Source organism: Vipera berus (genome assembly GCF_964194415.1).
Source record: "Vipera berus genome assembly, chromosome: 1".
In the NCBI taxonomy this organism is placed as follows: domain Eukaryota; kingdom Metazoa; phylum Chordata; class Lepidosauria; order Squamata; family Viperidae; genus Vipera; species Vipera berus.
Window position 1 is genome coordinate 291,307,793 of NC_138202.1, and position 12,978 is coordinate 291,320,770.

At 39.9% G+C, this 12,978-nt stretch overlaps 1 protein-coding gene across 1 annotated transcript in view; it reads left to right on the forward strand.

The window, feature by feature from the left end:
• CATSPERE (catsper channel auxiliary subunit epsilon) overlaps positions 1 to 12,978 on the forward strand; it is a 68,401-nt gene that overhangs the window by 34,916 nt on the left and 20,507 nt on the right. Inside the window, exons 12-17 of the mRNA XM_081312649.1 lie at positions 801 to 876; positions 3,151 to 3,203; positions 5,786 to 5,827; positions 8,166 to 8,202; positions 8,292 to 8,371; positions 8,785 to 8,884. Of these exons, the coding sequence (XP_081168775.1) occupies positions 801 to 876; positions 3,151 to 3,203; positions 5,786 to 5,827; positions 8,166 to 8,202; positions 8,292 to 8,371; positions 8,785 to 8,884 (388 nt within the window). The remainder of the gene's footprint in view (positions 1 to 800; positions 877 to 3,150; positions 3,204 to 5,785; positions 5,828 to 8,165; positions 8,203 to 8,291; positions 8,372 to 8,784; positions 8,885 to 12,978) is intronic.

Genomic DNA, 12,978 nt, shown 5'->3' on the forward strand with positions numbered 1-12,978 from the left:
TATAGAAATTAAAGAAAATGTATTTAGAATCAGGATCTCTAATAAAATAGTGTCATCAGATAGGAGCCAAGGCGATGGTCATGTTTAGTCTTGTTGTGGGGAAAAAGTATTTTATGATACATTAAGGACTAGCAGGCACATTGTTACTTAAGCTTTTGTGGATTATGTTCATCAAATAAGTGAATTTAAGATCTGAGAAAAGAAACTAATGTATGTTAAAGATATAAAATCCTCGAACTGTGGGATAAATAAAAACAGCTGTTTATTGTTAAAACAAAGCAATAAAACAATAAAAACAACCGTTCGTAAAAACAACTAGCTTAGTAATGTACATACAAATACCTCTTATTGGTAGGGGCGGGGAAAGGGAGAAACAGTAAAATGAAAGGTGAAAGTTAGCTAGAGTGACAAAAGTTCAACAAGTAGCTCAGAGAGAAAGGCATTATAGTCCTTTGTTTAATCCATAAGAAATTGTGTTAAATTTATAATGAATTCTACCCCTATTATTTCACCATGAAATTGATTTTTATCATTTCTTTATTTTTTTTAAGATAGCCACCCTGAGGTCAGAGAAATAACTGAAATATTTCTCTCCTGGTTTTTTGAAATTGTCAGTTTTCATACTAAGATTTTATCGGTTTATTATCTTGTGTAGAAATTAGCTAGTTAAATTTAAAAGGTTGTGGAGTATTGTTAGGTATCAACTGAGAATATTTTCTCTCACATATTTGTATCAAATATATAATAGAATAATTATAATATTTGATTTCTTTTTTTCAAATGTGTTCTTTTATATGCAGAGCATTATCTCAGGGCATCATGTCATTTGAATTTCAGCCTTCAGAATCTGGAAAAACATGTGTAACAAAAAGCAAGGTATGTTAACCAACAAAATTACAGTTGAATTTAAAATCCCATGTAACGTAATAGGAAGAGGCTGGAGGAATTCAATACTATTTGTTACAGTATTTTACTGACTTTCTGTTTTATTATTTTTGTGCAAGCGTTTGTGCATAAATAATTATCCTTGTGCATAAAGCTTCAGTTAATTAACTTCTATAGTTGGGCTAATGTTTTAGAAATGACAAAAAACCCACCACACGTTCAATAATTATGACTTTCATATTTTTGCTTCCAATTAATAGTTACCTAGGTTAACGCTAGAAGGAAAGCAAAATAAACAGCATATGAATTTGTTAAATAAATAAAAATAAAGTATGTGCACAACCCTCATAATTTTTCTCCACTCATCCTTTTCCCCCTTTGTTTTTGAAAACTTCGTGTTAGCAGTTTGTGGGGATTTTTCTTCCAAAAAATGTTATTATTCTAGAAAATGATTTTTTGTGATGGGTGTCTTTTATCTTTTTCTCAGAGATTATATATATCAGAATATTTTTATCTTTTTATACATGGGTCCTAAAAAATTAAAGCCTTATATCTGATTTTATTACTCGGATTTCACCAGCCTGTTGACAAATATGTCAGCACTAGAGTGGGAAAACATTGAATTCCCACTAGAAGCCTCATACTCTCTTGTTACAAATCAGAATCCATTTTAGGCTGAATATTGTCGATGTTTTTGATGTTCTACCAATTCAGTTTATCTGTCTTCATAAACTTGAGCTACTCTTAAAAGTCAGCACTACCATCAGGCACACACTTAACAATAGTCCTCATCTAGATAGAAAGCTTTCCAGTTTCCTTGTTGATGTTCTAAGCCCCATCTGTCAGTACCAGGGTCAAATAAATAGACATTCTTTGTGGCTGTTTCTAGATCATCGGAGGCCATCACATTAAACCTTCAATGCTAAACAATATTTTAGGAGCTTATTATTTCCATCTTTAGGTATCTCTTCAAAGAGATTTTTTTTTCAAGAAGATTTTTATATCCCCTTGTTTTGGTGCTTATCTTCAACTGGATTATGTGTTTGTGTGTGAACAAGCTATGTTATAGGAATACTGGCTCCTATCTCAGCGGAGTAATACAATAAACTTGCATTTGTGATAATCATTGAGAATGATGAAGATAACAGTTCATTCTTCTCAGTTTTATATATTTTATTTCCCTTAAAATAAGAATTATTAATGTCTGCAATAAAAATTAGTAGTGGCTTCCATCCCTCCTTTATGCAATTGTAGTAGCCTGTGCTAAGTAGCTATATAGATACAGCCTCCAATATTTGTCTGCCAGAATTGAATAAACATCACTACAAGGTGACCAACTCCTTCTTTGAAAGGTCTATGTTTAGTTCTCTGGCTTTTTATCATGTCTCCTGCAAATTACAGTTGAATTTACTGCTAAGCTTGTAAGCCGCCCTGAGTCTTCGGAGAAGGGCGGGATATAAATGGAATTAAAATAAATAAAAATAAAATAAAAATGAGCTTGCTATTCAGCCTTTATGTAGGAATGATCAGAGCCAGACCTGTAATTGTAACTGTTCGGATGGCCACCTATGCAGTCATGCTATCCATTTTCCTTTTCCTCTATAGGTGTTAGGGTATTTGCAATTCTGCTTCACGTTTAGTTTCATTATCATTTGAAAGATTGAATTGCACAAGAAGTGGGAACCAGTACCTTTGGTGGTGTGTTTGAAAAATAGAACTTTTTCTTAGCTATAGAAGTATTCTGAATGAAAAACTCTGGGCATATGCACATCTCAAATCCAAATGTCATTTGAATTATAGAGGTAAGCAACTGGTCATATTGTCTCTTAGCTCTAATAAATAGTGTCATAAATGTTGATAGCTACATCCTCATTATTTCATAACAATAATAAAATGTGGAAGTGGCTTCAATATCTCACAAAACCAAAGAGGCAGTGAAATATGATAATTAAAATATTAATTATATTAGCCATGTAATCAAGAAACTCAATCTTGGGCTATCATTCCCTACCAACCCAACTTAATTCTTAATATTGTGAGGATAAAATATGGAGAGATTCTCTTTGAACACCATTTTTTGCTCTCAAATTACTGCTTACACATATTAAACCCCATAGTTATAAAGAATAGATTGGCCACTTTTTGAAATAAAAACAAGACATAGCGTGACTTAAAAAGGAAAACAGATGACATTTGGGCATAAGGCAACTACTTTGAGAGAGTTTTTTTTAAATATGTGGATGTTTTAACTGTGTTTTTTCCTAGCTTTCTCACATACGTGTTGGTTGTCCTTCATGGAAAAAAATAATTGTAAGCAAGTAAGTTGTTTGTTTTTCTACTCTAAAAATAAACTAAGCACACAAATATAGTGAGGATTTTTCAAGATTGCTGGAAAAATAAAAGGCAATCTGAAGAAAAAATAACTTTTGAGATAAATGACAGAATTTGAAACATTTACAGCATACAGAAACAAGACTACTAATTAGAATATATAACCAGGCAACACTTTCAGGGCTCAATAAGAGTGATCTTGTCCAAAGCTGCCCTTATATTCCAGGCTACCACCATGGCTTCGGCAGGACTGTGTGGCAACACCTCCAGGGTATCCCCCAGTTCCCTCTGGAACCAATCAGAGTCCATCAATCACCGGGGGTGGAACAACCAAATGGGTCCGGCCTCCCTGTGGAGGAGGTGGTGTATGAAAGTCTCGAGGATACTAGGGCAGGGGTAGGCAACCTCGGCTGTTTTATGACTCATGGACTTCAACTCCCAGAATTCCTGAGTCAGCTATGCTGACTCAGGAATTCTGGGAGTTGAAGTCCATGAGTCATAAAAGAGCCGAGGTTGCCTACCCCTGTACTAGGGTGTGATTTGATCATGAAAAAGAGGGATAATCTTAAATCCCCCACCAGCTCATGTTATTCTGACAAGAAAATCAAATCTGGCACATGATCACTATCCTCAGTCAGCCCTGAAATAATCTGGGATGGGCCATGGCAGCCATAGTGGCCATGAATTTCTGAGCTGCTTCTGAGGCCACACCCAGGATGGTAGGTTGTAGTTCCCAGAACCATGAGTCTGGGAAACTCCACCACCAGCCCTCCAAGAGCTTAGGCAGGGAGGTTGCTACACAGCAGGGAGGCCAGTATGCTAGTAACAATCCCAACTGATCCCAAGAGCCCAGCTTCAGAAAAAGGGTCTTGCAATCAGAAACTTGCAGAGCAAGCCCCCTGAAAGCCAAAAGAGACTTTCTCATAACCACTACTACCCGACTTCCCCTGCCCTGGGCTCTTGGCTAGTGCCAAATCTGAAATCCAGATGGACACATTTCCAAGAGGAGATTCCCCTCCCCTTCCAGGGTCAGCCAGGTCTTGGTGATGCATGCCAAGTCGGCTCGCTCCTCTTCAATGAGATCTTGAATAATTTCTTGTTATTAACTGGCCTGGGATTTAGCAGCTACAGTTGAACTTCAGGGCTTCCAAGGGTACGCTATCCAAGAACTGGGGAAGAGCTCATGGAGCCAGAACACATCACTGATATTACACATCAGGGCATCTGTAATGGCCAACCCTCTGGCTCCTGTAGCATCCCATGCCCATCACTACTGTGATACATTATCCTGCTCTACATCCCCCAAGATGATCATTCCCTCTTTTCACCAATCCCTTCCTCAAAGAGCCAAGGGCTCTGCCATCCCCCTCCAATCACTCACATCCATACTCTCAAGCATTTGGACTGGAATGTCCTTGCAGCAGTGATTCTATCATCCCATGGCTAAACTGTTATAATATACTTTATTTGGTGTGCCTTTAAAAGAAGAATCTGAAACCTCAACTGATTCAAAATGTAGTGGTCTGACTGCTGACAGGAGGAGGTACTTTAAGGAGTGTGACATCTGTACTTAGATTGCTACATTGATTACCAATAAGTCTCTGGGCCCATTTCAAGAGGTTGTTGACATTCTTTAGTGCCAAGTACTGGTAGGATTATTTCCCTTGACCAGAATTAGCCTGTCTCAATATTCATAGATTCATCCTCAGGAAGCAGATCCAAATGAGGAGGGAAGAAGGCTGGAGTTGTGACTTCTTGATGTCAGCCTCTCACATTGTGGAAATTGTTGTTTGTTTATTATTTATTTATTAAATTTCTACACTGCCTATCTCACTTAACTGACTCTGGACTGTTTACAACAACGTAATAAAACAAACATTTGACTGAAACTACAGTGTAAAAAAAAGTGAAAATCAGAGTTAAAAATTCAGAATTCTTTCATCAGTAAGGGGAGCTTCTAGCTTGTTTGCCCTCTGTAAGCTGTAAAAAAATCTTATTCTTACATGCTTTTAAAAGTAAATAGTGCACCTATCTGTGTAATTTATATTGCATTTTATTTCATTTTTGCATGTAAAATGCCTTGCCTTTATTAAAAGTTGGGGTGCATTGCATTCTTTTTCTTACTTTTCTATTTATTTTTCACTTTTTATTACTTTTCCATTTTTTTTACTTTCAATTCAAAATTTGTATTGCCTTTATTCTGTTGAAAGCTTGTTTAATAAAAATTATATATAAAAAGGGAAATCTACCCTGCTACCCTTCTCATAGCCTTTTAAAATATTGTAAATCCTTAGAGTTTTAGCAAAGTTTTACATTTGTTGGGAATTGTGTAAAATATTTTGTTAGGTACTTTAATTCTGTGTCTATGTCTGTCTGTCTGTCTGTCTGTCTGTCTGTCTGTCTGTCTATCTATCTAGTAAGAATTTGATCAATAAATACACTTTTTCAGTTTTAACCAACTAGCCTCAAGAGGTAATTTGGGGACACTGAAACAGAAGGTTAAAAGTCATGATCAGGCAATGCTTTTTTTAAAAAAAAAATATAAACACCTTTTTCTATTTTGTCACAGGAAAACTACAATTTGTAAGAATTTTATCTTCACTATACCACGGTAAGAAGTGTATTAGCCTAAATACATATAGGCTAAACATTTAAAATGGTTACATTCTAATTCTGAATATTGAGTCTAGCAATGGACCATAAAAGCTTTTTTATTTATTATACTCTTCCTGCAAACAAAGTAGCAACAATTGATATAAAGAAAGCCAAACAGTGCATCACCAAAATAGAAGCTCAGCCTGGAAAATAAGATCAGCAAGTTGAGATTAGATGCAAGCAATCTAGAGCAGATGAAAGAAAAGGAGCTAAAGAACAAGAAGACCAAGGAATGCTTATTCAAGAAATATCATCTTGAAACAAGAAAGATTAAGGAAGTCCTGGAAATAATAAAGCAGCAGCTGTAGTAGCAGCTATACGCATGAAGATCAGCAGATATGAAGCTTGAAATGCACACCACAGGCAGAATCTCCAATTTCAGTCGAATTCGAAATGTTTCTACAAATCCTCCACAGGAGAGCCTGCAATGAACCAGTCAACACTTGACAAAGAAGACAGCACAGTTTTGGTTACATGCAAGAAGAATGAAACTTGGACAAAAGAGATGGATAAAAATAAAAACTGATCTGAAAGAACTTGTAATAGCAGCAAAAATGGTGGAGAAAAGGTTAAGAAAGATCAAGAACTGGTCAGCACCGGATAAAGATGAATTGCATGGTTTTTGGTTGAAACGTGACTAGTCTGCACCCACTCATTGCCAAGCAATTTAACAGCATACTGCAAGAGGTAAAATTGACAGATGGTTAATATCTAGCAAAACCTACCTAATAATGAAAGATCAAACAAAGGGCCCAGCACCAGACAATTACAGGCTAATTATCTGCTTATCAACAGCTTTCAAATTGTAACTGATGTGGTAGCAGTCCAGTAGCATCTAGTTGAAAACAAACTCTTTCCACCTGAGCAGAAAGAAAATTGCCTAAACATTAGAAGAACAAAAGATCAGCTCCTAATTAACAATATGATTTTGGAAAACTACAAAAGAAGGAAGATCAACTTGAATGTGGCATGGACTAAGTACATGAAGGCATTCAACTCCCTGCTACATGAATCAGTAGAAACAAAAGCTTTCTGCAAAGAAGAAGGATACAATGGAAGACAGAGTTGCTGGTGAATGGTGATAGACTGGAAAAGGTTAATATCAAATTGACTCAGCTTCCATCCTGAGGTCAGTAAAATGAGGACCCAGATTGTTGGGGGCAATAGACTGACATTATAAACTGCCCAGAGAGTGCTGTAAAGCACTATGGGATGGTATATAAGTCTAAGTGCTATTGCTATTGCTATTAAGAGGAAATTTTCAAAGAGACTATCACCATTAGTGTTTGCTTATTGTTCTACAGATTCCTCTGTCAAGTTAGACCGTGGCTATCAAACAACAAAAACACCTGCCAGGCTATCCGACCTCATTTACATGAGCATGCATTTATACTCTATGGAAAAAAACATTATCTAAAGTAAAATTGCAGCCCAGCACTGCCTGTACATACAGCCAAAACATTGCAATGTAATTTGGATTGGACAAATGTGCCACCCTCACCATCAACAGGGAAAAAATAGTGAAAACTAAAGAAATCTAGATGTACTGTGGAGATAACATAAAGATTCTGGATGAAAACAATTATTACAAATATCTGAGCACCCTTCAAAACAAGAAGAAGATTAGAAGTGAACACATGAGTATAAGGGAGATCTTAAAGTTCAAACTCAGTGGAGAAAATACTATCAAGACAATTAACACCTGGGCAAATCCAGTCCTTAGATACCCAGCTGAAATAGTGGACTAGACTCAAATATAACTAAAAGCTATAGACAGAACAATTGTGGCAAAAGAAAGTAAAGATAGTACCAATAGTAATGCCAATGTGAAATGCCAAAACAGCTGGAGCACCATCAGCATGAACAAAATCACAGTCAATTGCAAAAGGTAGCTTTATTAGGAACAACTTGCAATCTGTGACAATACCTTAAACACCAGAAGGACTCTAAGTGGATAAAATATGCCAAATCCAGTCTAAGCATGGCTGATTGTGCAACTGAATACAATATTAATAGACATTTCATTCACACATATCCTGGAAATATCATTAATTATTGGTAATAGTAATTATGATTAGTTGTTTCATAACCATCTCCTACATTAATTCTCATATATATAAGAAATATATTGTTATGACTGGCCACCCATCAAAAACCTAGGGATCCTATATTCCTTATCAAGTGGCAAAAGGCTGAGTCATATATCTAATGCAGGTGGCATAGAGAATATTGAATTGGATGTTTAATATTGGAATATTACATTTATAGTTCAGAACCTCTTTCTCTCACATTAGGAAGTATCTCAGAGACAAAGGCCGTAAAGGAAACCTGGTAAGAATTACTGTTTTATTTTAGTGAAATGATGCAACTTGGTTTTTTTGTTTTTATTTTCTAACCATACTAAACTGTCTTTTCCATAGGAAGTAATGTTTGATAAAGAAAAGTATGGCTGCCCATTAAAGAGCGATTTTACTGAAGATTTTTATCCTGACGTTAAGATGTAAGTAAAACTAAAACTGTGAAGAATGAGAAAAAGATGCATTATAGACCCTTTCCCCAACTCTTCATGAGAAGAATTGAAGGTGTCAAAAGAAATCAAGATGGTGACTACAACTGTGTGCCCTTGTAGACCTACACCTTTTTTATGTGCACAAAGGAACAAGATTCCAATGACATAGTCACAACTGTCATCTTGACTTTTTTGACCCTTAAATACCCCTGAAAACAGTGGAGGGTTCTCTCTGGTCTGTGCAAAACTTTCAGTTTCATTTGGCAAAGGAGAAATGCTAGCCAAATTAGAAGATGTATTGGAAGGGAGGTAGAGAGAAGTTAGCAAATGATAAATATGCTTGGATCCTTACTATGGCTTTACACTCTTAGAAAAGCTACTGTACTGTGCTTCTTTATATACAGATATAAGAATCCCCAGACTCTCATACCAGTTGAGGCAAACTATATATTGTGGGAGATGAATGGGAGGACTGACTTTCACTACAGGGCAACTATGGAAAAGGTAAATTGATTGATTGTTTTTGTACTACTACTATTATTATTATCAACCTATATATTTAGAAAGCATCATGATACCTGGGTAGTCATCAATTGAGTAACAGAGTTTTCAATACATAGTTCGGGTTACCTTATCATAACATCCTTTTCTATTTCCCTCAACATTCAATACAACATATTTAAACTAACAAATTTCTAGGAATAGCATGGTCAAGGACGGGCCCAATTGTTGGGACCCCGAGAGGTGGTTGGGCATAGATAGGGGCCTCTGGTGGAGATATATTAAGAGGCCCCTAATATGTTTTCTAGCCGGCTGTTTTAAAGGGTTAGGGAGGGGGGGAATGGTAGGGTTGGGAGGGAATTGGGGTGTACTCCACCAACTGGTCGTCAGTCCGGGCCTGAAATGGTTCCCGGCGAGATGGGGTTGGGGTTGGGGTCTCCTGGTTTCCCTGGCATTGGGGTGGGGTTTCAAATCCCCACAACGATTGGGAACGGCAGCAGGTGGTTACACGGAGGGCCATATCAACACCTGGGATCGTGCCCCCGCTGTCTTCAAGTGGTGGCATGCTCCGACCCTCCAGTTGGTACCCATTTATCCGGGGGTGAGAGGGATCAGGCCCCTGAGCTCAGGCTGGTGTACTTTAATGCCAGATCTGTTGTGAACAAGGCTCCTCTCCGTGATTTGATCGAGGAGGAACACGCGGATCTGGCATGCATTACAGAAACCTGGTTGGGCTCAGAGGGAGGTATCCCTCTGACTGAGCTTTGCCCTTCAGGTTTCTGTGTGTTACATCGGCCATGGGCTCAGGGCAGGGGCGGTGGGGTGGCGGTAGTTATACGGGAGACCTTATGTCCACGGGAGACCACTATTGTACAGATAGGCGGGAGTGAATCCCTCCTCCTGAGGTGTGGCCCTGGGGCTCAGTTGGGCTTGTTGCTAACATACCTGGTGCCCAGCTGTGTAGCAATGGCCCTGCCCGAGCTTCTCGATGCCCTCTCAGGGTTGACGGTTGAGTTTCCCAGACTTATAGTTCTGGGCGGCTTTAACCTGCCTTCTCTGGGAGGGTCGTCTGAGTTGGCCCGGGAGTTCATGGCCTCCATGACAGCCATGGACCTGACCCAAGTAATTCAGGGTCTGACTCATGGGGGAGGACACACTCTCGACCTAGTTTTCTTATCTGGGCAGTGGTTTGATGATCTGGGAGGGGGCTCGCCAACTATTGTCCCCCTGTCATGGTCCGTTCATCACCTCCTGCGGTTGGTCTTCCGCTATGCCACCCCCTGCTGCTGGGCTGTAGAACCGACCAGGTGGTTCCACCCCAGGCGCCTAATGGATCCAGAACGGTTCCAGACGGTGCTTGGGTCTATACCTATCCCCCTCACTCACAGCCCGGCCGACACCTTGGTGGATGCCTGGGAAAGGGCTGCCACCGAGGCGCTCGACCGTGTTGTACCCTTGCGACCCCTGACCTGGCGCAGATCCCGGTGGGCTCCATGGTTTTCTGTGGAGCTCCGGGAGATGAAGCGTCAGAGACGAGGTTTAGAGAGCTGTTGGAGATCCAGCCGGTCTGAGTCTGACCGATTGCGAGTAAGAAACTTTACGAGGTCTTATCTCACGGCGATGAGGACAGCGAAGTCTTAATTACTTCGCTGCCCTCATCATGTCCGCAGATAATCGCCTGGCCGCCCTGTTTAGGGTGACTCGCTTCCTCCTTAATCAGGAGGTGAGGGAGGAGCCCTTGCAGGGGCGGGCCGAGGAGTTTAGCTATCATCTGACGGAGAAAATCACTCAGATTTGAGCCGGTTTGGATTCTGACTGGGCAGAGACTGACGGGGGGGAATTGAGCGGTCTAGAGAATGTTACCTGGAGTGAATTCGATCCTGTGACCCCAGATGAGGTGGACAGGATGATGAGGAGACTGTGTTCCGCCATGTGTTTATTGGACCCGTGCCCCTCCTGGCTGGTATATGCAGCCCGGGAGGAGACACGAGGCTGGTTCCAGGCAGTAATAACTGCTTCTTTGAGGGAGGGTACCTTCCCTGCCGCCTTGAAGGAGGCGGTGGTGAGGCCCCTTCTCAAGAAGCCTGCCCTGGACCCGGCTATTTTGAACAACTATTGCTTTCTTGCAAAGGTGGTTGAGAGCGTGGTGGCACTTAAGCTCCCTCTGTTCCTGGAGGAAATTGATTATCTGGACCCATACCAATCGGGCTTCAGGACCGGGTACAGCACGGAGACAGCATTGGTTGCGCTGGTGAATGATCTCTGCTGGGCTCGGCACAGGGGTTGTTCCTCTGTCCTAGTCCTATTAGACCTCTCAGCGGCTTTTGATACCATCGACCATGGTATCCTACTGCGGCGTCTCAGGGGGTTGGGAGTAGGGGGCACTGTTTTACAGTGGTTCTCCTCCTACCTCCTGGGCCACTCGCAGTCGGTGTTGATGGGAGGGCAGAGGTCCGCCCCGAAGCCTCTCATTTGTGGAGTTCCTCAGGGGTCGGTCCTCTCTCCCCTCTTGTTCAACATCTATATGAAGCCACTGGGTGACCTCATTCGTGGTTTCAGGGTGGGGTATTGTTAATGAATTTATTGTGCAGAGGTCTCCTTGTGCTACCAAAGAGTTGCACAGACAAGGAAGGGCACTGAGAGCAGTAAAAATCACACACAGAAATACACTGAGTTCTAAAAGCAAAAAGTATTTTACTTTGAGGTGGTGTAAAAACAAAAATGCACAGTCAAAAATAAACAGTCCAGGTCATAAACAATAGCAACAGTCCAAGTAGTAATCCAAACTACAAAGTCTTCTTACCGGTCCAGAGGTCAATACACAGTTCAGGTTTACAACAGTAGTAAACCAACAGCAGAGCAAAAACAGTAATAGTAGAGATCAGTGAATTCAGAGAGAGAGAGAAGCTACGTTCCTAGCTTCCTCTTATGGCCATGAGAACACTTACACACCCATTGGCCAATTAACAACTTAAAGCCATAGCATTATGGTTAATATATTTTCAACCCAACATTGTAGGCTAACACCATAAGCCTAACATTCTCCCCTTTGGGTAGAATAATATATAACTCTTACAATCTTATGCACATTCTTTCACAATTAGCATTGTGTTTCACAGCACTTTGTACCTTCGTAAAATGGTCTGCAATATTTACATTAGATGAACAATACTCTAGCTGTATTAATTTATCCTTGACACATTGTCTGACATTTAAATAACGAAGATCAGTATGTTTAGATCTTGTTCTTACTGCAGCATTATTAGCCATCTTTATATTTACAGGAGATGTATTATCATTACTAGTTACGTTATCAGAGGAGTCCTCAAACACTAGAGGATCAGTATTAACAGCTTCTTGCTCTAACCTATCCCAACCAACGTGCTCAAGGAATTTTGCACTAGCACTGTTATATACATTAGTTGTGCCTCGTTCCCAGAAACGATAGGATCTATGGTTAGCTTCGTAACCTACGAAGTATAATTGCCTAGCCCTATGTTGGCCTTTACTCCTGAGTTGTGCAGGAATGTGGACCCAAGCTGGGGTGCCAAATGTGTGCAGGTAATCAAGGTTTGGTTTTTTACCATGCCATATAGTATATGGTATTTTACCAGTAGAAGTATTAACAACTATATTCAGAACATGGTTTGCACATTTTGCTGCCTCCCCCCACAGTCTATCTGTTAAGCCAGAATCTTGTAACATGGTTCTCATCATGGCTTGTAACGTTTGCCCACGTCTCTCAACAAAAGCATTATGTTGAGGTCTATAAGGGGCTGAATGTTTATGCTCAATGCCAGCTGATTGTAGCATATCAACAAAACACTTATTTGTAAATTCAGTACCATTATCAGTAATTATGCACTGAACCTTTCTCTTTGTTTTTCTCTCCACGAACTTCAGCCAGTTTGCAAATTGTTGGAAAGTATCTGCCTTTGACTTAAGCAGATAACAAAAACCATATCTAGAGTAGTGGTCCAATATACTTAAAACATAACATGACCCTCCTAAACTTGGTTTCATGGGTCCAATTAAATCAGCAAACACAACTTCCAAAGGTACAGTTGTTTTGAAGCCGTTTATCCTGTTTGCAGGAG